The sequence below is a fragment of the Calonectris borealis genome, chromosome 7 (genome assembly GCF_964195595.1).
Source record: "Calonectris borealis chromosome 7, bCalBor7.hap1.2, whole genome shotgun sequence".
Taxonomy (NCBI): Eukaryota; Metazoa; Chordata; class Aves; order Procellariiformes; family Procellariidae; genus Calonectris; species Calonectris borealis.
The window spans coordinates 37,421,971-37,448,061 of NC_134318.1; the positions used below are offsets into that span (position 1 = coordinate 37,421,971).

The following is a 26,091-nucleotide window of genomic DNA, read 5'->3' on the forward strand; positions in this document are numbered from 1 at the left end:
GCTCCACCCTGCCCTGCCCACGCTCGGCCGAAGGAACAGCACAGCGAAGGCTGCGCTCGTACCGGCAAGGCGCGTGTATCTCTCACTGCAGACCCCCAGCTCAGGGAAAGGGGGACACACAAAGCTTGGCCATCTGTATTTTTCCTGCCCAGTGACAATGTTGGGAGCACAGTCTACAGCTCAGTGTTACACCACGCAAACACCTCCACAAAGATGCGGTGATCGTTAATGTGCGTTTAAAGGCCTCTAGTGGAGGTGCTCTAAGAGCAGTGAAGGAACTCTTCAGAGCAGCAAACACCACCGATGAAAGTATATACTATCATTAACAGACCTATTTACAGTATTCAGCTGTGAAAAGCAATCTCAAGAGTTAAATCAGCAGTCAACACAAGACATCCCTCAAAAAAAGGAATCTTTACTAGAGTGGCATCAGCACAGTGACTATCCCCATGTCACCACACAGTCCCAGCAGAGCAGAAAGGGAAGTACACTAATCCAAGCAGGACCATTCCCCCCTAGCAGGACCTCTTCATTGTGGTCAAGAACTATATTGATCCTAAAGGTACCATAACTTGCACATAGTGAGCTGAACGAAGTGCCCGCTGGGTATCTGGTGCATGTCAAGTCGTCAAAACATCTTTGTTTTCTCTCAGCTGGAGCTGGGTTGAAGACAAGAGTCAAATTCAAGCAGTTGGTTTTTATTCTGTAGTTCTACAGAATAGTCCTTTCACTGGGGTTGTCAGAGCATACATGGAAAACATTTTTCAGTCACTCAGAACACAGCCTTTGTGGTTGGTTTCTATGTTTTTTTTTTAAACCAGTAGAAAGTAAACAATCATATTAGGGAAAAATTAAAAGGGATGAATCTGGCTGGTCATATTTCTATCAAACAACAGGAGTCAAAAACTTTTGCTTCAAAGTATTCATCCACAAATACTTCCTCAACAACTGCAGAAAGGCGTCAAAGGGATCCAACTGTACAAGAATTGAGTACTTACCTAGTTAGATCCGCCCCCCATCATTTGTATCAAAGTCCATCTTGACCATATATTGACAATTGCCTACTATTACAGTAGTCAGCAGGATGAATTTAAATATTTCAACTTCCCAAATCAAGAAATGAAATTAATCTAAAAATATTTTTAATGTAGCAAGTTTGGCTATAGAACCAGTGCAACATAAAGAGGACACCCATTGTATAACCAACTTTACTGCTTAATCTTAACAGAGTTAGCTACAGATGCAACCGATTTACCACAAGTTATTTGGTTAAATTAAATACTGCAGTTAGGATCATGCTGTTGGTAATTGTGGCTTTACAGTACCAATGCTCAAGTTGGCTGAGTTAGTTTTACTGTAAGTAAAATGCAAGTTTACAGAGAAACAAAATAATTTAGTATAGTACGCTGTATTCTGTTTCATGCTCAGTCACAATGATAACGCCTTCGACAGATAAACAGTATTTCAGCATTATGTTAATAATGCCAAAACATACAGGAATTTTAATGCCAAATTTACAACATAATACAGTGCTTAACAAACAGATTTCTCGGGTATGGTGGCCAAGTGAGAATGCTACACGAGACTGAGAAGCATCCAAGCACTACCCAGTGCATACGAAGTGAACCATGCTGACAGGAATGCTTTACCTTTTGATGGAATTACTATTCTAGAAGTTTGTGTCCCAAACATAATGCAACGTAAAATGAACGTGGAACCCTCGCCTCAAACATGAAGCAAAAGGACTACATGTTATTTACAAACTTGAACCAGTAAAACCACTTAAAGAACAGAAAAACATTGTGATCAATTGACGAATATGACAGAGTTGATTACTGTATTATGTGAACTAGAATGGTAATGAGGTTGTAAACAAATTTTAACCAAGTTAGGTTAATGCATCTATTCTTAACTCAAGAATATTGTCATTTCAGCAAACAGTGATTTTTAAAGCTAAGGACACTATCAGAGGTTTTATTTTTGTTTAAAGCGAAAACTGACAAAAATCTGGAAGCTGGCAAATCATTTTTGTTCCCTATTAGCCTTCATTAACATCTCCATTGGGTACTTCAGCAAAATTTTCAAAATTCCTGTTTTTGTCTAATTCTGCTTCAACTTAAGTAGCTGGTAGCAAAGTTGAAGCAAGCACTATCAACACTTGGAAATCCCTACTCAGAGTGGTTTGGTTTTCCACTGTTGGGGATGAGATTAGACTGCTGGCATTGTTCCACATAGAAAACAAAACACTGAGGCATTCATTTTTAATTTTAAAAGAAAAACTTCCTCAAAATTAAATAGGCTTTGCAAATATGCAAAGAAATATATAGGTAAATCAGATTTCAATCTGTCAGTCACAGCAGTGTCCTCCTCATTCTTCCTCCCCCCCACCCTCCAAACTAACAGCATTGCCAAAGTGGCTGATGTGAAACGGATAGAATTAAAGTCATTTACATGAAGTCTGGCTACAAATCAAAAAGAAAAAGAAACTTTGTCCCTGCCGCATCTATTTTTTTATCTTTTTCCTGCATTCTGTATTGAACTCATGCAAGCACAAAGGGGGTTGTGTTGTGTTTTTGTGTGTGTTTTTTTTTTTTTTTAAACAGGCATAAGAGTTGTGCAAGACAAAACTGAACAAACTTTTGTTTCACTTCAGAAAGATTATATTACGAACTCCTTTCTCTTCATAACTAAAGGTGATAAAAAATAAATCCATAGTAATAAAAAAAAACCTGGAGTCAAACTGCTTTTTCAAGTATGTTTCTCCCCTCATGAAAGAATTGCAGTAGCCATACTACTGATTAAAACCCATGTCACAATCATTAGGATTCAGACCACAGGTCCAGATCTCCTGGAACTGGGCTCAGCTGGATCTCCAGCTGAGTTTACACACGACTGGGAACAGCAGGCCGATGGGTACACATGCATGCATTACACCGCTCCTCAACTCCCTGATTCTGACAACATCCACTATCACACCCCCATCACATCCCTGAAACAGGAGAAATGGCACAGGAGCCACAAAGTGATCTTGGACAGGTACCATCGTTCGTTGATCAATCAGGTGCAAATCTGGTTTGTGCTGACAGAGATGCACTTTGCAGACCTACTAGACTGGAGAATTTTGCCCACAATGTTTCTACATAGCACAGCATAAAACACATCTTAGTATTTCATTCAGTCTGGAATTCACATCTCAATCTATTGCAATTATGGAAGCCAATGAAAAGTCAATGAGAGGGGTTCTACAAGAGTTGGTCCCAGCATTAAACAGTAATACATATGAAAAATAAAAGGGGACAAACTTCCAAGTCACTATTAGTGATGGTGATAGGTTCAACTTTTCTTCCTTTTTAAATTCACCTCCCATTAATGCAAGAGAAAAGTGCAACTTTGCAGCATGTTTGTTCACATCAAGTTTTTCCTCAAGAACACATTTTGCAGTAACAAAATATGGTCTATAAAGTTGCAAAGTGCACAAGCTGAAGGCACAGAGTACAAAAGCATAGGAAAACGGATTTCAAAATACCAAGTAACAAAAAAAAAAGATAAAAGAAAAATCTGGAATTTAAAACTCCCTGACAGAAGATACATTTATATGGGACCAACTCTTAAAAAGTGACAATTTTTAAACTAATGAACAAATACTGCAAAATAATGAAACTTTATTCTTATTATTTAAGTAAAAGCTCCAGAAAATACCTTGAAGTTTAAAAACTAATACACTGACGTGTTAACTAGTTTGAAGAATGTCCTTAATATTAAGAAAAGAGTGCAAAAAAGGTTCTTCCATTCTAACGCTTTTGGAAGCTGCTGATTTTGGCTGCCCGTTTCCACTTTGAAAGGATTGTTCTTCAAGGTGCATTCCTCACAAAAATCGCAGAACGTGAACTTGTTGAGAGGCCAGACCAAGGAATCATGTCTTTCAAAGTCATCCCAATTGTAGCAGCAACTGACATTTTATTATATAAAGAAGAAAGTCCAAAACTCTTCTTTGAGACATAGTTCGTGTCAGAGCTCGAGCATCAGCAGTTGCCAAAGGAGGCTCTGGATACCACCTGTGCTCCTCCAGTGTCTGTTCTGGCTAGGAATAGAAGCTGATCCAGTATATTCACTATCTGTACCCCCTGGAGCTTGCACAAGCTGATGAGCCATCTGAAATTATATAAAAAGTTCAACAAATTCTCTCATATTAAACTTTCACCCTACGTCCTTTGCCCACCCTTCCTCCAACAACCCGAAAACCAGCATTGCCTGCAAAACATTAACAGTGTAAACTGAAGCTGATATACCAAGTGAACAGCTATGAATTGATTTCAGGTTGTAATAAGAGTTCATCATAAAACTGCACATTTTATGGTAACATACTCTGCTGAAAGCATAGGAAGAAGCTTGGCAGAAAGAACACAATAAAATGAACTGAAGTTAACAGCAGCACCAGAACAGATACTATTTCCCAATCCCCAAGGCTATTTAATGACCAGCAATCAGGACATTGTATTTAAATCCTAACCTAGAATGCATGGGACTAGATTCTCTCCTGGCCAAATATTTACTCAGCACAGAAGATGGGACCTTTGACTGACTGCACCCAAATTAGGGATGTCTGGAGTAGACCAACCAACTGAGAACGGAAATATCATTCCTCCCTGTGCTTCTTCCCTCCCACCCCCTAATCTATATTGGGGGAAATTAAGGGAGTTACAAAGTGAAGAACCTCATAGTTAAACATGCAGCAAGAGACTTCATCTACAGATGGAAAAGAACTTCCCAAATACTGCCTTTAGAATCTCAATGCAGGTGGATCCTGTGTGTATTAGACACGTAATTGGGGGTTCCAAGTTGAAAAGCACAACCCTTCCAAACCCTCTGCTCTTTCAACAGACAGAAACATGCATCACCAGCGGGTGATTTATATCAGAGGTGGACTGTCTCATCATTTCATTGCCTGTTATGTGTATCCTGACCAGGCAGAGACTTGGGACAACTATGTTCTTTTTTCTTAAGACCTCAGCTGTGTACTTAAATGAAGTGGAAGTATCTTGGCCTTGGTAGCTAGGATATCTTACTACCTTACAGGTGGCTGTGTGACTCTAGCACGGTTAGAGGCTCTGGACCCAAGAAGTTTGTATCATTACTTAGACTGGTAAAGGTTACCCTGGCAGACAGGTAGCTACAACGTGGAGGTGCGGCCTCTAACATCTCGCCACCCCCCTGAGAACCCACCGCTACCTGTACGCCCAACCCGTCAGGGACTGCAGCACACTGGAGGGCAGGGTTAGATGCATACTTACTGTAAGTTAACTCTTCTCCAGCTCTCTTGCGTGACTGGTCACCTCTAGGAAAGAAGGGGAAGAAAGGTATTTTCATTTTAAGAAAAGGAGAACAGTAGTGAAATACCTCAGTACAATCATCAACTTTTACAGACTTTAGAAACAAAATGCAAACATAGTAGCAGTAACACATGCCTGCAGGATTCTCAATTTACTAAACAGAAACATAAGCTGTATTTTATAGATTTAATTAGCTCATCCTTTTTTTAAAGATAGTAGGTTCAATTTACAAAATGAAGATGAGGTAGTATTGCTCTTATGCAGCGTGGTCTTAATTCAAACTTCTCAACCAAACTTTATAGAACTACATGAAAAACTTTGCATCTATCAGTCTAAAAAGGTAAGATGCTCCTGAAAAACCCAACAATCAGACTCCAAGCAGGTCTGTGCTGACAGCACTCCTCTTCAAGCAGAAGATTTAAATAATTAAGTTGTATAAACACCGGTTGACATTATTGCTCCTGAAAACCCAAAGTCAAATTCCCATCTATTTAGAAAACATTGTTTCCTTTTATTCTTGTGCACACAAACTCTTGAAGCTGGAAAATCTTGCTGCTTCCCAAGTTTCTTGTGATGATAGATATGCTATTGAAACTGTTATATAAGGAAAAGAGATTCCAATATATTTTCATCACAATGGTTATAATTTCACATTTATCTGCTGGTAGTAGAAATTGGGGGTTTTTCTAATAATATGAAGTGTTCTTCCCTGAAATCACTCTTAAGGTGATGGACCTGCTGTGTATGCCTTGATTAAGGTCTTTCACATGAGAAATACCACCAAACAACTGGCTTATGTTCCCACTTTCTGCAGCAACAGTATTTAAGAGTGTTGATAAGCTGACTATTTCAGCTTGAACCTGACATGCTGAAGACAACGCCTCACTGTGCTGTGTTCCTCATGGTTATTGTTGTAGGAAGTGCAGCAGCAAAGACATCACCCTTTTTTGGCGCAATTATAGGAGACCAGATGTCATTTCATGCTAACCCAGAAGAGAACAGACTTAGCATACTCCTTGGTAAAAGAGAAAAACAACCCTTCTATACATATGTACATACACATTTATACATGTAGGAATATAATCTCAAAACAATTCTGAAAGGTTATAAATAAATATAACCTATGTTCCTGAGTCTAGGAAGAACCATATTACTTCTTGAAATACATTTCAAGGCAAACTGAATTTCAAATACCACTGCAAAATGCCATGTAGCAAATTATATCACCTGTACTTCAATTTTGTTTTATCTGTGTCCTTTTGATGATGAGTCGACTAACACTTTATATAACCTCCATATTTACCAGACTGCACTGACTACCTGGCAGTACAACCTATAAAATGTATTGTGCAAAACACATTGATGAGAGGCTAAATGCCATCAATCGGTTATTCCACTGCAAAGTTTTATTTTGCATTTTTATGTAATAAATTGAAAGCAAGCTACATAGAAACAGCAGTTGCATCAAAGCATGGACTAGGGTTGGGCCAATTTTCTAAACCTACAAGACGTACCAAAACTCTTCACATGGCCAATACCCAGAAGATCACATACTGCAGAAAGACAAAGGGAAGAAGTACTCTTAGGAATTAGATTCTGCAAACAATATGTGACACAGAAACCTTTACTTACTTCTCCCCTGTACGACTATCCTCAAGCCCTAATCTCTTCTTTGTCCCCCACCTATCACACAGGACAGAAACAGTTTCCTATGGATTTGCATTAGTTCCAGTGCTAGAGAATTACTTTTCTGCATAAAACAGGAGTTGCTAAAATATATTCTGAGGATCCCACCAAATCTCTAATAAGAGAACACCACAGAGGCATCTAACCTTTGCAATGGCCAGTATCCTTCTTACCCTTCCTAGCCTTTTATACAGCATCCTCCTCGCAGTACTAGCCAAAGAACTCTACAGCCAAGCTGACAAGCCCATCTGATTTTCAGGTACCTAGGGAAAAATGTTTTTGAAACAGATTGTTTTTGTGGATATGGACTGTTATTACTTCAAACTTCACTTTCAATTCTCTATGAAGTGTGAAAGCGGTGAAACACAGTTGTAAGCAGAACTATTAAAAGCCACCTACAGAATTAATGATTGAAAATGAGACAAAACGAAAATGTTCCTTTTTTTGTTTTGTTCTGTGCACTACATTCTTTTGGACATTAGGAAGCATTTCTTTACTGAGAGGGTGGTCCAACACTAGAACAGGCTTCCTAAAAAGGTGGTCGATGCCCCAAGCCTGCCAGTGTTTAAGAAGCATTTGGACAATGCCCTCAATAACATGCCTTAACTTGGTCAGCCCTGAATTGGTCACGCAGTAGGACTAGATGATCTCTGTAGGTCCCTTCCAACTGAAATAGTCTATACTATTCTATTGTCAGCATTATATGCCTACTCAGTTTCAAACAGTCTCAAACTTCTATTTCTTGGGCCAAATGCATTGCTTTTTCTCACCCCAAACTCTTACGGCTTTCTTTTTAGTGTCTTAACTCATCTACCAAAAAATTCTTTTCCTCAACAGAAAGCCTTACAAGGAGTGAGTTTACGATACCATTTGCATTTGGGTCAGTAGTAGAGTTTTGAAGCTCAATGATTTACCAAGCTTTGAAGAGAGAGATTACCTTTGAGGAAAACTGCACGAGAGTATGAAATCCAGGAGTACATCTAACACTAAACATACCCACATCTAGTGGGTGTTCAAACTACGGGACCAGATTCTCAGCGTTGCACAGGTAACAGGAAAGATGAAGATGTATTCTCTTCATGCAGAAACGAACCTCTTGGGAACAGAGCACGATAGCTTCCCCAGCCTGATCTTGGATTATCAGACTACTGCAAAAGCGGTACACTGCTGTGGTGAAAGCGCTGTGCTTCCGTGTAGGCAGTTAAATAGAAGAACATAGAGCAACAGGCACGGCCCAGAGTGAACAATATAGGTTATGAACATTTTCCGCTGTCTCTTTTACTGTTTGTTCTTTTTTTTCCCCCAATTCAATATTCAGAAGAGAAATGCCTATTTAAAATAAACACCTTGACTGTATAAATAGCTCTGAAAGTGGAATAAAGAGAAGTCATCAATTGACATTTTCAGAAGCATCATAAAAAAGAAAGTCGTCTCATGGAAAATAAACCACCAAAGTAAAGGCTGAACAAGAGCATGATTATGCATTAAAAGCACAATTAAAACACAGGGATGCATGAACTGTAAGCAATCTGTTTCATGAAACTATTTCAAGACTTCAGATCATCTACTTTTCGGTACCATCTGCAGGGTTGGTAGCGCTCAAAACGTGTGGAAAATAAGGCCGTATTTCAGAAACTGAATTGTGAAGGTTATTTATTAACTCTTAAATTATTTCTTCAATATTTCTAGGTGTATCTGTTCTTACCATTTCAGCACTGTCCAGCACAATTATTACTGAAGATTAATAATTATTACCTCGTAAATCCATTCTGCATAAGCTCTCTTTGAAGTTTCTGGTCTTGAGCAGCATATTCCTGAAGCTCAGATTCCACAGCAGGGGGTAGAATATTTGGGATGAATTTAGAAAATAAAGCTGGTGCCATCTGTACCCATTCTGTAAGAAGAGGGAAAGCAACAACAAAACACCTGTAAGAGATCTATTGTGAAAATTTTACCCTTTGAGAAATGTGACTTTGCTCTATTTTAAATATATTTTAGGATCTTGAATATAAAAACCAACCAAACAACCAAAAACCCACAGAAACCAAGCCTTAAAGCAGAACAAATAATCATACTGTTAAAATCATATGTTTACGTGTAGGTACTATTACTATTTTTATTGGTCATCAACCTCATCATCAAATTGAAATTCAGTTCTTGCTGCATCTCACAGGGCCTGCTGAGTTTGTGGACACTCTCAAGGACAGGCACTGATGATCAGCAAACTCGCCTTGATAATGGGGTCATTTGTAACACTTTACCCTGGGAAGCGTATTCACAAAACTTACACCTCTCTTCCCTGAGCCTTACTTCTAGAAAGCACAGTAATATCACCACACAACCCTGCTCCTCCATCCCCCATTTCAAATGAATGAATGCAATTCTCTCACTGACCTTCCAAAGCTTCAACGAACACTTTTTCAATGTTCATTATATAATTTTAACCTATATTAGTTCAGCCTCAGGATAGAAATGTGATTTAATTTCACTACACTGAACATTGCCTTACAGCAGCAAGACAGTTTACCTTAAAGCTGCTTCAAGGCTGATTGTAAGAAACACAGAAGATTCAGCAAAGGATGAAAATTGAGTTTATAGCAACTGTGTAAGAAGTTCTGAGAAAAATAAATACTCCTCAACTATTTCTGAAGCCAGACTTCCCGGAGGTTGTAGCAGTTACCTTAAACTTCATCTTTACTTGGAAAAAAGGGATGCTTTTAAATATATTCACTGAGGCACATCACGAGTTTTTATCCAATTCCCACATATGTTTACTTGGTCGATGCCAAGCTTCAACAGTCTTTACTTCAATCAGCAAACTCACTAAATAATCATTACTAGTTGTTGTAGTTTAACCCGGCAGGCAGCCAAACTTCACACAGCCGCTCGCTCACTCCCCCGCCTCAGTGGGACGGGGAGAGAATCGGAAGGGTAAGAGTAAGAAAAACTTGTGGGTTGAGATAAAGACAGTTTAATAGAACAGAAAAGGGAAAATAATAATAATGATGATAGAATATACAAAATGAGTGATGCACGATGCAATTGCTCACCACCCGCGCTGACCGATAACCAAGTAGCGATCGGTACTTCCTGGAACACCCCTACCATTCATATACTGAACACGACGTCACATGGTATGGAATACCCCTTTGGCCAGCTGTCCCAGCTATGATCCCTCCCAGCCTCTTCCAGAGCATGGAAGCTGAATGTCCTTGACTAGCCCTGCTAGCCAGGGTACTTGGCAACAACTGAAAACATCACTGTGTTATCAACATTCTTCTCATACTAAATCCAAAACACAGCACTAGGAAGAATTTTAACTCTCTGCCAGCCACAACCAGGACACTAGTGTACAGGTGGTTTAAACAAAAACCAAGGCACTAACCTCCTTCATCACAGAATCATTTAGGTTGGAAAAGACCCTTAAGATGACATCAAGTCCAACCGTTAACCTAGCACTGCCAAGTCCACCACTAGACCATGTCCCTAAGCCCCACGCCTACACGTCTTTTAAATACCTCCAGGGACAGTGACTCCACCACTTCCCTGGGCAGCCTGTTCCAAGGCTTGACAACCCTTTTGGTGAAGAAATTTTTCCTAATGTCCAATCTAAACCTCCCCTGGCGCAACTTGAGGACATTTCCTCTCGTCCTGTCGCTTGTTACTTGGGAGAAGAGACCAACACCCACCTCGCTACTGTAGAGCGCGATGAGGTCTCCCCTCAGCCTCCTCTTCTCCAGGCTAAACAGTCCCAGTTCCCTCAGCTGCTTCCCATCAGACTTGTGCTCCAGACCCTTCACCAGCTTCGTTGCTCTCCTCTGGACACGCTCCAGCACCTCCATGTCCTTCTTGTAGTGAGGGGCCCAGAACTGAACACAGGATTCGAGGTGCGGCCTCACCAGTGCCGAGTACAGGGGCACGATCACCTCCCTACTCCTGCTGGCCACACTAGTTCTGATACAGGCCAGGATGACGTTGGCCTTCTTGGCCACCTGGGCACACTGCCGGCTCATGTTCAGCCGGCTGTCAACCAGCACCCCCAGGTCCTTTTCCTCTGGGCAGCTTTCCAGTCACTCTTCCCCAAGCCTGTAGCGGTGCATGGGGTTGTTGTGACCCAAGTGCAGGACCCGGCACTTGGCCTTGTTGAACCTCATACAGTTGGCCTTGGCCCATCGATCCAGCCTGTCCAGGTCCCCCTGCAGAGCCTTCCTACCCTCCAGCAGATCAACACTCCCGCCCAGCTTGGTGTCATCTGCAAACTTACGGAGGGAGCACTCGATCCCCTCGTCCAGATCATTGATAAAGGTATTAAACAGAACTGGCCCCAATACTGAGCCCTGCGGAACACCACTTCTGACTGGCCACCAACTGGATTGAACTCCATTCACCACAACTCTTTGGGCCCGGCCGTCCAGCCAGTTTTTTACCCAGTGAAGAGGACAGCCGTCCAAGCCATCAGCAGCCAGTTTCTCCATGAGATGTGGGAAACGGTGTCAAAGTTTTACTAAAGTCTAGGCAGACAACACCCACAGCCTTTCCCTCATCCACTAAGCAGGTCACCTTGTCATAGAAGATCAGGTTAGTCAAGCAGGACCTGTCTTTCATAAACCCATGCTGCCTGGGCCTGATCACCTGGTTGTCCTGTATGTGCCGTGTGATGGCACTCAAGATGATCTGCCCCATAACCTTTGCAAGTGCGGAGGTCAGACTGACAGGCCTGTAGTTCCCCAGATCATACCAGTGCTTGATTAAAAAAAAACAGCAAAAAAACCCAACAAAAAACAACCAACCAACCAACAAACCCCCAATTCTACAGACATGAAATGGCACTTCTCATCTTATAAAACACAGCAACAAGGTACCACGTAGAACATGTTACCTACTAAAAACCTACTGCTACTGAATAATTTAGCCAAGCTAATAAACCGTCTTGGAATTCACAACATGAAAAACTGTGGTAGGGTATTTCATGCCACTGCCAGATCATTACAGGTGAGGTGAAAAGAATATTTCAGATTAAATCCAAGTGGGCCAACTAGCAGCCTGAGCACCTGGCCAGGCTTCAGCGTTTCCTACTGCAGCCACCATGTGCGGGAGCTAGAATTAGAAGAGTCTTTTCTGGCAACATCTGAAGTTTAACAGCTGTCAAGTACTTTCAATTTGAAGAGAAAGTAGAAGAAGAGAAAGAAAAGAGAAAGCCCATGGCCACCAGCCACATCAGCATCGCTTCTCCTTTTGCTCTCTGCACTGCCTCAACAGATGCTTCCCAGTGCTGCCCTACTCCCCCCAGCACCTCCCACTGGCCACATCTTCCGCTTTACTTCCCCAATTATCTGCTCGTCGGTCCCCATGATACATCCAACGGAGCATGTCCCACAGAATAAATGAGAAGCACTACCTCAGAGGAACTCTTGCCCTGATTGTTTTGGAATTCATCCTCAAGAACCAGCACCACCAAAGAACAGTCTTTTACATCAACAAGTTTATCCTGTGCTCTTCTGGTTGGAATGACATTAAAGTTCCTCATTTTCTCAGAGGCTGAGAAGTTTGAGGAGCATTTAATTAGAGCAAATGTGTATCTGTTTAAGCAATAGCTTAAAGTCAATCACTTGGGTCTTGCTACCCAGCTATGGAAAGCAGATATCACAAATTGTAGGAACAATTTTTATACTTGAATATCTTACAGACATAAGACAACTATTCAAAATCTGATTAGGCCCATGACACCAACCCAGACCAGTGTCTGTTGTGTTGCGAAACAGACAGCAAGACAGGGATGATCTGAAATGGAAAACTGGGAAATCACAAGTCCACCACCTACAATATTAAGTGCAGTACAAGAAAACTACACTGAGCTGCTTTCAAAAGAATTATACTTTTATACTTAGGTATACACCTGTCCTTTCTTTGGTACTGAACAGTTTATAAAAATGAAATTGGTATTGCCTTAAAAATGATGATAGGATGTTAATGTTGCTGTTGTAAAAATAATCCTTGCTTACTGGAAGTACTTTATCCATGCATTTTGTAAATGGAGGGTCCACCACATTCCTGGCTTGTATACATGCTAAACATTGCACTAAAGCTTTTTGTAAAGCTTTCCCATCCTCATTTTATTTCTATAAAAGGGGAATGCAAAGCAAAAACAGACTGAACCTCAGACACAATCCTTCCCTCAGTCACACCAAGGTAAGAAGAAAGCATCAGTATTGTAAAAGGAAGGGAAGCAGGTACCATCTATTTATGGATATTTTGAATACCTTCTGTTTCTAAAGTCTTTCCAAACACAGGCTAGAGCTCTACTCAGTTCTCCAAAACTCACAGAACCAAAGATTTTGGTACAAAATTGATTAAAATCTGCAACACCATTTTTCTTTCAAGATAATTGTTGTTGCACAAGATGTCATGATGTACTCACGAGTTAAATTAAGCTCTTCCATGAAATAATACCAACCAAATAACGGCTTCGTAGAAGAAACAGTCATTTATCTCATGTCAAAGATCTGGCCGTTTGAAGTGCAGCTCACAATATAACTTTCACCACTTCAATACTTCTAACCTTTTGCAATGACTGACTCATTAAACAGTCTTCTTTCTTTATTTCTACAGAGCAAAAGAAACAGGTCTTCCCTTTGTCTCCAGAATAGAGGGTTGGATTGTCTTTTTAAAATGAATTCCGTATTTACATGGTACCTTGAGGAGGTCACGGAGATGGGCAACAGGAAGAACCAGGGCCTTTGCATAGTAGAACTAAGCATTACGATGGACAGAACACAACACACATTTGTTTGTTAAATGTGCATTAGATAGACAGTGACCACATGTGTATTTAGGAAAACATATCACAACCACAGTACGAGAGACTCCTACAAATATTTTTCTTTTTTACCTGGTCGTAGTGTATACAGGCCTTTCACAATATTTGCCATAGTTGAAGGAGTTATTTGAAACGGCGTTGACTGAGCTTCCAAAAGTAAAGCTGAAATAAAATTAAGAGAATTAGCAATTTTTCTAATCAAGAAATATACATATACATTTTTGCATCAAAGAAATACAGTAGTTGTGCTTTTTTGGTTATCTGACATCCTCACAAAGGAAACAGACAGGTATCTGATTGACAACTTAATTCTCAAGAGTAATAAAACATCACCTTTAAATAGAAGTATTCTGTTCAAATTATGTATGATGAAAATGTGAAATAACTTATTTTTCATTCGTTTTCAGACAGGCAGCAGGAGTTATGAGGAAAAACCAAGCAAGCGATGGCTCTAAGTATTCAGATGCAGAACTGAAGTAAATTTATTTTTAGAAGCACTCTCATACTCAGCATGCTAAACACCTGGAGATCCACAAATCCTCGCTTTACAGTATTTAGCATCTTGTACATAATACTAAGGATGGACTGAAAATCTGTGAATGAAGGACAAGTAGTGTAAAAAAAAAATGTAAAAATCATGTAAGAAAAGTTGTTCTTTTAAACACAAGTGAACATTTTTATTTCATTCTTGATATCTTCTATAGTAATCACTGCAATTGCATCTTCCTCTTGTGGAAAAACCTGGCAATAGCACATTTACTGCTTATATTACGATATCCAGGCCTTTATCCTGCCTTGATTTATTTGAGGTTTGTACATACATCTGAATTACAGAAACATCAAAAAAAAAAAAGAGAAGAAATCAGTAAGGCTTAAACCAACTGCTGCCTCTCAGTTTTTATGCCTCTACAAAGGAGTTTAGCAATATGTACACCTTTCTGTACCCACTACATTGAGGAGAAATGGCTCTTACAATTCGACCTAAAGGGCGTATCTCTTGTGCTTACATTGTAGAGACTCTGCTTTTTAAGTTTCAGAGCATCTCCAGTTCCAGCTTCAGCATCTGCCACTATACTTACCACAAAAAGAAAAATCTTCAGTAGCATGTCCTCTTTCTGAAACTGTTTAAGTGGCTCATGTAATAGGGAGATTAAAAAAGAAAGTATTTTTTCTAACCTCCAAGTAATCAAAGTTGTTATATTTTACTGTTATAGATAAATTTATTTTACAAAGAACTAACTTAAAAGTCCTTGCTCCTTTCAGCTGAAGCCTTGAGGGGGTAAGAGCCTGTGATTTGTTTTGTAATGACACATTTACAGCCTCTTCCCTAAAGATTTTTCAAATAGCGTCTTGGCAGCCAAGAAAGTTGCAAATCATGAAATTAAAAAGGGCATAATAAGGAAGATATGCAACAGTAATGCACAATCCAAACAATGTGTGTGTATATACATATATATATATTTAATTAGACTGTAACAACTTCAAGCCTAAGCTTCACCAATAGATTTGCAAAGTGTCCAGAGAATTGTAAATTTGTTCTTCGTGTGTAGATAACAAATTATATTCCTAAGATATGTATACAAATCATTTAAAACAAAATAAACCTAGGAATGAATGCTGACATAAAGACCACAAAGTCCAGAGTTAAAAGTCACTGGAACATTTTTGAAAGCTGTTAAGAAAATTAAATTAACATAGTTTCTTGAATTTATTCCTGATAAACTGAAAATTGTGCTCTCAGTACTGTCCAAGTTATAACTATCAAAAGCAATTAAAAATATTTCAGAAGCTACTTTATATAACTGTATATGTACAGGACATACTGTGGGAGAGAAAGAAGCCATGCAGAGTTGCTTTGGGGACAAACACAGAAGCTGCCCACAACTACATAACTGACTAGAGGGCATCTGACTACTTGGATATCTCTGAGTAAACAGAAAATTGCAAGCCATACTTACTCCATCTATGGATGAAATCTGGAATACAGTGCCCATACTCTAATAGTCGTATGTACTGTCATCTTTAAATTTTTTTCTTCCCCCAAATAACAGAGAACAAGTAGATGGCAGAGAAATAAAAAATTTATTTTATGGTATATATGGATCAAAGACAAGAGGTGATGAGCACACCAGACTGGCAGCCCACCTCATTCCTCTCAGCCTGTGGTATTGGAGACAGGCTGGGGGTGCAAGATGCTCCACTCTTTCTTCTTCCCTTCCAGCTAACGGAAACTCATACAGCAGTCCCACAAGTGCTTAACACGTTCGTGCTGACCAACAAAATTATTTGTACAACCAATAGTTTTAGAGGATAGTCCACATCTTGAGTATAGTTCACCATTATAAACATGCAATATTATTTGTCACTTTTTTAAGGTAATATTCACCCATGAAGCTCATTTCAATTGTGATCCTTTGAGATAACGTGAACAGATGTATTTGCAATATAAAGCAAGTATAATGAGCAGCCACTTATTTCTGTTCGAGATTACTGACCACATTACCTGGCATTAGAAAGGGACTTCATGAATAATATCAGTGGAAGAATTCACCTGGAGGTCAATCCTACAGAAATATCTTCTTCATTGCTTTATTGCAGCTTCAGAAATTAACATTTCTTATCTTTGTTTCTGCAACTGCATACACCACATGCTACAATGCAAATTTAAACCACTCACTCCTGATTTACAGTCAATAAATACAAGCATGATGGTATTATATTCAACAACAATGCAATAAAGTAATAGCATGTATTTCCTGTTTCTCAATAAAGAAAACCAAAAGAATATATTATTTGTTAAACCATACAGTATAAGCTAATCCAGCCTACTCCTTTTCCAAAAGCTAGATATCAATACCTGAAGAATGAATAGCACTGCTGTAGGTTATGTGTTTTCAGAATGATTTCCATAAGAATGAACAAGACTCCTCTCTTTGGATAGATCCGAAAAATCTCAACGCAGGTTTATAGACAAACACAGGATAATAGATAAAAAATGTAAAACTTCTTTGCACACAAATTCATCTTCAGTTTTGCAATGAAACCTACCTAAACATTCAATCCTATATTACTTCTTAAGAGAGTCACTTAAACTCAAGGAATAGAAACAGCTGTGCCAGACATGCTGAAGTTACCTCTGTTGTTATTTTACAATCTTAAAAAAGACCTCCAAGTATTAAGGCTTTGGCTCTTGCTTTATAGAATAATTAAGGAGACCCTACAACACAGAAGTTGCACAGACTCCTACCTACTCCCAGAAGCTCCACCTGCGGCATTTACAAAGATAGAGCAGGGTGAGGCAGACTAAAACTAAAGCTCAGATGAACAACAGTGGTAATGACACTATGATACTATCTGACCATCTCCACAGTGTTTACGAACTAATATTGCATTTTACAGACTAAGTGACCAACATGCAAAGAAGTTAATTAACCTGGAAATAGTCTTGAAAATTACTCAGGCCAGAATCAAAGAAGAGAAGTGTGGGTTCTCATGATGAAATGCTTTAATTGCAGAAAGATACAAGATGCTTTGAAATATTGTTGAACCGAGGTAAGACACAATGCCCAGAATGGCCTCGGGATTTTTTTGAGGAACGGTGGATGAATGATATTGGAGTGAGGTATGAACCTGCAGCACTTCAGGTACTCTGCAGTAACCGAGTTACTCCATTATTGCACAGTAACGCTGAAGAGGCTTGTCCCTCGATGAAGGTTTAAGCTACTTCCTAATTACAGTGGGGTACCTGGGGCAAGATCCGGGACCCCAGTAATTCCCAGAGTAGCAGATGATATCTTAACAAGTTCAAACTCACTTGTTCATAACTCAAGATTCACTTGCAAAAACTAAGAGTTAGTTATTCTAAAAATCTTTTTTTGTCCTTCAACATTCCTTTGAAAATAGATTTATTTTGCTTGGCAAAGATGTAATTTTACTGGCAGAACAGTGAAACTTTTGCATGTTAGCGCACAAGATTTTTTCCCTCCCTTTGCAGTAATCTAATAGAACTTAAAAGTAAGATATTTTAACAAATCATACATAAGTATGGCTTAGGCAGATGTGTTCAAAGTTGTAATTATTCAACAGTGCACTTAAAAAAATTATTAAAAGTGTATTCCCATTAAAAGCAACTCCAACAGCTTCCATAACTAAGGTGTAAGTCAGCTGCTGCTCTCCAGACTTCAACAGAAGCAGAACTGATTGCTTAACGAAGCTGCAAAGTAAAACAAACGTATTCTGGAGATCTTTATCCCATTGCACAAACTGTGCTCTTTAGTACTTAATTCCAATATGTACGCAATATTTATATTATTTTGCAGAATGACAACTTTAATATTTCCACCGAACTTGAGCCCTTACACAACTATACGTGAGATATACAGGGATGCACAGCAGTAACGATGAAGCTATCTCCAGTTCACAGCCTAAACAACATATGCTCACCTGGCAGTTCTGCCCTTTAGCAATATCATCAGATCACATGCAGTCAAATCTATAGTATAATAAATTACCTTTCTCTCAGCTAAATTATATCGGGTCCATCTGACCACACACACCCTTCTACTTCACTGTGATAACATCAGATTCGCCTTGAACATGATTCCCGTACCCCAACTTTACTCCCAAATCCAGTCCATGCAAAGCACTTGATTGAACCCCACATGCCAACAGCAATTAAACAGCAAGGGAACCGCTACGGCTGGCGTCCAAGATGTGGCTGTAGGTTGTTGTTGTTTCGGGTTGAGGTTTTTTAGGAGGCTGGTTGGCTTTGGGTTTTTGTTTGTTTGTTTGTTGGTTGGTTTTTTTGTTCTTTGATATTTTGGGTTTGTTGAGTTTTTTTTACCTGCTGCCTATTTTATTATTAAATTGACTGATGAAGCTTGATCATATATTACCTTTTCACTACCTTAACCCAGGTACAACTTGTACATGTTAACTATCGATCCAGAACTTCAAAAGTCTTTTGCATGAAAACCGACCTTCCCTCTGGCTTAACCCTCACGTTTGCAGTTACATCAAACTCCTCATGATTCTGCATTTTTATTTTCCTTTAAACAGAACTAAAAATAAATTTTTAGCAACTTAAATTCTTCAAAAGTTTGTAATGAATTAAAATGTAGATTAGAAAAAAAAACATAAGAAGTTGTACTTATTACTAAGCATTTGCCACTAGGCATTTCATACAGCCACAGATTACTTTTAAAATATTCATTACATAGCCCAAAAGCTTTATTAAGTATCTAATAAAAATGCTACAAAATAAATATTCCAAGTCTTAATCATATGGAAAATATTCAGTGTTGTAACAGGAATAAATATGAAAAACAGAGCCATAAATGTAGAAACATAGACTGTTGGACCTTTGTAATTAGAAAATAAGGTGATATTTTCATGTTTACAATTTTATGAAGGCTTATTGAAATGGGAACATTATTCCTATTTCTTTACCGAGGAGCCAGATTAAACATGACACTCATTATTTAAGACTATATTTTCCTATTAAAAAACTGCCTTACTGTGAGGTGCTGCAACTTAACATGAAACAAGACAAATAAGAAACACAGCTGCAACTTTTTAAAATAACTTAGTTCTTTGATGAAAAGTTTAGTTCAGTGACAAAATTTGTGTGCAGATTAGGTGTTCTTTAAAGAATATAAGCATATTCTATAATGCCTGGTAACAGTACTGTTTCCAATATGGTTACAATACAATTACCTAGCCCTGTCAAATCACAGCTATCACTTCAATATTAGTGATACCACCCTTAAACTGGCGAGTGTGTTATTCTTGATTATTCCATCAGATCCACAGAGCACAGCGGGTATAAGAAAGATTAATGGCTACAAAAGCTATCCTATAGAGCCCTTGAGAGTGCAGGGTACCTGCTGAGGTCTAAGAAGAGGCTGACACTAACGTGCCAATTCAGTGTTTTGAAGAAGGAGGAATGGTCAATCATTCTGCAATAGCAGCATCCCAGCACACTCCTCACAGGCTGGAAAAGAAGTGGAACATACTGCAGCTGATTTTCACTATCAGTTATCTGTGTCTAACAATACTTGGAATGAAGACAGGAAGGAATGAAAGGAAGGAAAACGTCATTTTAAGGTTAGAATGGGAATTTGAAGTGGAGGTAATAGGATTAAACTATTTGCCTCTGTAGAATAAGCCAGAAATTAAACACTGAACAGATTCACAATCCTGTAGATGCACAAAAATCTTTAAAAATTACTTTTAACAAAGAACTTGATAATAAATGCATCCATCCCCTACATCTCAAAAAGGACCCTTTATGCTATAGAAGCCTCTTGCCCCCCAAAACATTTGCTGTCCAAAGCTAGTATTTCCCAGCTTTATAGCTGGGAAAAAAGTAAATTAGCTTTTTGTTGTAAAGGAATTCTAACAGAAATCACCCCATTTTAGTCTGGAACAAATACACTGGAACAGATCAGTATTTTCCCCTAGTACTCTGCTACCTTGCTTCATTTTTAAGACCCTGAGGAAGGAATCTTCTAATTTCATTTTACCTATCCAGACATGTAGGCTGATTTTAAAGACAGAGAGCAAGTTACTCCACAGGCAAGTAATTCTGCTGTTTTTTTTTTTTTTTAAAAAAAAAAAAAAGAAATCAACTCTTATTTTTCTGTATCATTCTTAAACTTAAAAAGCAAGAAACATATCTTTATGAAGGTGGCAGAGTAAGGTTGTGCAGATTTTCTTCTCATACTTTTCTCCTCAAAGTGTGCAAAATCAGTAAGCAAAGCAGTGTCTAGGGGCTGAGCAACATCCCACATATTACAGAAGGAAAGAGCCTCAGCAGTCGAATGGGACATTTTTTAACAACATATTGCTTCTGCCGTCACAGTAGTCACTCTCTGTCTCAAAGAAAAAAGAATAGTGATTTCAAATGCTTAAGGGCAGATTCTATATTAATGCTTTAGTTCAGATTAGAAATGTGCTTTTGAAGCAAATTCACTGATCATCCCCACTTACTGCTCTTTGGTTCATATGACAGAACTGCCGTGGAGCATATTAACTTAATTTCTTTTGGGCAGGATTAAACCAGATGTGCTCGAACTACTAACTGGCATTCTGTCCACAGGACCAGACATTAGCAAGCATGAAATAAAACTCTCCAAAACACATGAAAAGGTGAACACTGAGTCCTCAACACCAACACGTAGGTGTTTCATACTCTGTAGATCTGCTCCCTTATTAATGTAGACATATCCTAAACCATGCAAGGGAACCTTCAGCTCTTCCTACCGGGCACATACCTTTCAAGATATAAACCCATGGTCATCGAACTTCTGCTGCACCAAACCTATAATGACGCTCTATGCGTTTTTGCCAAGATCAGGACACTGGGCTACAGTGACTTTTGATGCAACTCAGTACAGCCATTCAAGAACAAGTTCATTTATGAAACTAACTGCTATTTCCTTATGAAGCATAAGCATTAGATCTGACATGGAAATGAGAAGCACAAAGAAGAACAACTTCTTGAATGTAAATCTAGAAGGGCAGCATAGAAAAAGGATGGGGGCAATGCTTTCTGCAAGAAGCTGAAAAATAACGAGAGTGTTTCCCCCTTTTTCAGGGGATTTTCTCTGCAGTTTGTGGGTCAAGGCAATGACAGCCTGCTTCTCATATGCAGATCATTTGAGACAGATGTCAAAATGGAGGGGAAAAAAGAAATGCCAACTAGAGCAGGGAGAAAGTCAATCCAATCCATCTTTTTATTGTCTATCTTTGACAAAGGGTGAGGAACGGGAAGTGAATAAAAAAACCCAACACACCAAAATAAACCCCATGTTCTCTGTTGTAGCTGTAGAGTCAGGCTGCAAACGTGGCATCAATCACAATCCTTCTCTCAGCTTTTTGTACCGCTCCTCTTCTCCTGGGGTATGCACAACCAAAAGCTAGATATGGAATTTATTAACAAAAGGCATTATGTCATAGCAGGACGCAGCCAAAGAGATGAGGGTCCCTTGCTTCACTGATATCAACGGGCTTCTGGAGGTCAACACAGCAAAACACATCTGCTAAGTATGTAAGTCCAGGTGCCCATGGAGCAACACACCCCCTCCTGCTTACCCACTGCACAAACAACAGGCAAACCTCTGCAAAGGAAACGTGCTCTCTGCTACATTTAGCAGCCTCTAACAGTTATAATTTGATTAATTCTCTGTAATTTTGTATTAAATTTGTACCTGCTGCAACCAAAAAGGACAGCTGCACAACTTCATCGTCAGAAAGCTGTTAGCAGTTTTCACCAACTTTCGAGTTAACTTTTCTGGTACTTTTCAGAAAGCACCAATGCAGTGGAAGTAGCTTTCCTGCCATCTTTATAAAGGAAAACCGTTTCCAACATAAACGGCCCTTCTATTGAACTAACATGTAGCTCCAGCAAAAAAATAAAACTTAAGAAAATGGAGCAGCAAGACCTCTTCACCTCAGCTGAATCCAAGTGACGTAACTTGGAAGAAACAAAGCTGTCATATGTAAGAATCTTCAGAGAAATTTTTTTCCAGTAACTGATTAGAAATTGCAAACATAATGAAATAGGCTGTGATTCCTCCCCCTCCTCCAGACAGACTTTTTCTCGGAAAACCATGAGAAAAGCTGCTACTTTTGGTGAATACACACGATACATTTTTACACTGGGTTTTTGGTCTGAACTCGCACAAGCACTGACACGGAGCGTCAATTCAACAATTGCCTACGTGCTGTTGGAATCTACATACAGGTAACTGCTCTGTATCCTCAGGTTTCAGTAGCCAATTCTGTAATTATCTTGATATATGTCATGAACAAAAAACTAAGCCAGCCAGAAGTTGAGATCTAGTGCTTTAATCCTCAAAAATAATTTTGCCTAAATTTCACGTGTTTTTAAGCCCATACTCTAGTTCCGAATCAGTAAATTTCAGGGAACTGCCTCATTCACAAGCCGTATTATCACTTTGGATCCTGATAACAATTAAGTCCTGGGCCCTATTTATTCTATAGCATTTTCACCATGGTCCAAGAGGTTTCCTTTCCTCTGGATAAAAAGGACCTGTTTCTATGATCTAGTCCTGACAGAGTAGATCGAAGATGGGAACACACATTGCTCACGCCAGTCAATAGGAACAAAATCAGAAGTGTTGAAGAAAGCCATTTTCCCTCTGACAGAGGTCACTTGACTTCCTAGTTGAGTAATTTCTGTCCAGAAGTACAGGCAGGTGCTTTTTTGGAAAGAACTAGCTTGTACTGAATGTTACCTACCAGTACATTGCTCCTGCAAGAGTAGAAACCACTTGCTGAACTCAAAATACTAACATGGAAGGAAACAGCTCACACACACACAGATAGAAATGGTGCAAGTACTACAGTGATATCCTAAGGCTACTACTTATTTGGAAGGGCCATAACCAATCTGATACATCCTACTTCCACCACAAACACTGTTGTAAGCAAAGAATAAGGAGAATTCTTTTCCTCAGATTGCCTTCTAAAACTGCTTTCACGTTGTCCTGGTTTTGGCTGGGATTGAGTTAATTTTCTTCCTAGTAGTTGGTACAGTGCTGTGTTTTGGATTCAGTCTGAGAATAATGTTGATAACTCAATGATGTTTTCATTGTTGCTGAGCAGTGCTTACACTAAGTCAAGGACTTCTCAGCTTCTCATACTGCCCTGCCAGCGAGGAGGCTGGAGGTGCACAAGAAGCTGGGAGGGGACACAACCAGGACAGCTGACCCCAAGTGGCCAAGAGGATATTCCATACCATATCATGTCATGCTGAACAAAAAACTGGGGGGAGTTTGCCGGGGCGGGGTAGGGGGGGATGGTGGGCAGCCACTGCTGGGGAACTGGCTGGGCATCGGTCAGCGGGTGGTCAGCAACTGCATTGCGCATCACTTGTTTTGTATATTCTTTTATCATCATTATTATTTTCCCTTCCTTTTCTGTCCTATTAAATTGTCTTTATCTCAACCCATGAATTTTACCTTTTTTCCAATTCCCTCCTCCATCCCACTGGGGAGAGTGAGCGAACAGCTGTGTGCTGTTTAGCTGCCTGCTGGGTTAAACCACGACAACCTTTATGACCAGTTTAAATTATTGTTATTGTTTCTTTACTTTCTGGAAAGAGAACAGGGGTAGTTGCAAACTGTTGTAATTGGAAACCAAGTGATCTATCCACCAAGCAGAAACAACAGTACACTGTTAATAGCTTTTCTCCTTTGTTAGATTTAAAAGCAAGCTTGTTTGGGGCACTAAGCTGCCAATATAAAAAAAGAGAAGAATAGCAGTTACTTGCAAATACTCTCTGCCATTGAATTTTACCTACTGCAAGTACTAAAAGTAGAGAGCTTCAGGAGCTGTTACTCGTTTTCACCACTGAAAACAGTGAAAGTTTGCAATAATTGCCATTCTTCTAGACACAAGAACAAACAGGCAGGATGTTTCCAGGGCACTGAGATTATAGTCCAGGAAACCCAGGTCTAACCTACCAGGAGAGACAGTGGCTGCAGAAGGAGAAAAAACACATATTTCTGAATTTTAATGCTTACAAGTCATCTCATGCAGGACTCTATCAGGAACAAAGACAACATTCTCCACCACCCCTGCCCTAGTGACAAAGGGATATTATCTGCATCTTCCCCCCGGCATTTCTGAAGCTTCTTGTAAATAAGATGCTATATCTTTGCTTATTACATTCAGTTAAGTAGTTCTGCACATAGAACTCCAAGCCATTTAATACAGCAGTCTTATCAGCAAGAGCCAGCTTTGGCTTTGTAAGGAAAATAATCAGGTTATATTCACTTAGTTCAAATGTATCCACTTTAATTTGAAGAGCATTGACTTGATAAATATGCGTGAGTGCAGAAGTGTTTCACAAAAACAATTGTGTTCATGGATCTGTGTATTATATAATTTTTTATGTATTTAGTTTAACTGCTCAGAAGTGCTCTGGATAGTAGAACTTTTTTTATTTTTAAAACATTTCCTCTATCAAAAAAAATGGAACCAAATCGCTGTTTGTGCACGCAAAATTTGTCCAAGTAAAGTTCACTTAGGCTATATTTCTTCTGTAAATAATGAATTTACACCTTAATCACCCTATTTTCTGCAACTAAGCGCTCAGATAAGTGCTCCCACCACAGAGACCATTGTACCAGGAGTTCATTTTGCATCTTCCTGCCTCCAACCACACAGCACCGGGACTAGGGCCGACTCAACCAGTGGGAGTTTGAGCAAGATCAAACAGTAAGGAAGAGATCTGTGCTGCACTGCTTTTCTGACTTTGTTTTTTCCCCGTCTTTTGAAGTGGAGCAGGAACTTTTTCTTAAATCAAATGTACCTGAAATGTACTTACAGTCCTTCCTGAACACAACTTCAAATAGAAATGCCAGCTTCCAGGCTCTGATAGAATGAAAAGATACTACCAACAAAAACCCCTTCGTACGAAAAACATAGCAACAAATTTCAAGAGCAAGAGCAGATGTTATTCTTGTCTGAGTCTAGATCACAAACTGATTAAACCGATTTTGTTGTTTGTTTTTTAAAACAGAGGGAAGGCATGCTTCTTCTCACAGAAATGGCAGCTGCAGCATCTTTTTAAAAAATGGCCCCAGGATTCCATTTCTCTATATAGTCCACAATTTCATTGGCTTTAATTTCATAAGCATACCCACTCAAAACCTTTTTTCCACCCACCCTTCATAATACAAAAACACTTTTCTGTTGAACCAAATCTATATCAAATATCAGGAAACAGCACCACATGCCGACAATGACATCGGGAATTAACAAACACTGACTTATATCCTATTTTCATAGGGCCCTTACACTTCCAAAAATGAAGGTAATATTCTTAGCTATTATGGTCTGAATTTCAGCAAGCTAGAAAGAACAGCTGAGAATGGCACAAAATAATAAAACACTAGAACTTTTTCAGCACCTCTACAGTACTATATTATGTACTATGTATCTTCAATTATTTCCCAGGAATCTGGTAGCAACCTTAGGATTTTATTCAGGCACACTTTAACTCAATTTAAAGATCCTATTATGCAAGATTTAACCAAGTCAGACGACAGTTAGGACTTTATACATGTCAGTATATATTATCTTACTTAGAAGCAAGATAAAAACTAAATAACTTAGTTTTAATAAACTGACGGTAAGACTGAAATGAATCCAAGGAAGTTGCTCATTAAACAATAGAGCCCACATACAGCAACACAGTCAGAGACAGCTTATTTTGATTTTTCAATG

General features: G+C 39.2%; 1 protein-coding gene across 3 annotated transcripts in view; it reads right to left on the reverse strand.

The window, feature by feature from the left end:
• Nucleotides 1-682: 682 nt before the first annotated feature.
• The window catches only part of CACUL1 (CDK2 associated cullin domain 1), a 55,285-nt gene continuing 29,876 nt past the window's right edge, over nucleotides 683-26,091 (reverse strand). For 2 of the 3 annotated variants that reach the window (XM_075155158.1, XM_075155155.1), the window contains 4 exons: nucleotides 13,906-13,995; nucleotides 8,772-8,910; nucleotides 5,292-5,335; nucleotides 683-4,152 (listed from right to left, as the gene is read on the reverse strand). In XM_075155158.1, the coding sequence (XP_075011259.1) occupies nucleotides 4,112-4,152; nucleotides 5,292-5,335; nucleotides 8,772-8,910; nucleotides 13,906-13,995 (314 nt within the window). In that variant the 3' untranslated portion in view covers nucleotides 683-4,111. The remainder of the gene's footprint in view (nucleotides 4,153-5,291; nucleotides 5,336-8,771; nucleotides 8,911-13,905; nucleotides 13,996-26,091) is intronic. The other variant, XM_075155156.1, reaches the window with a different exon arrangement.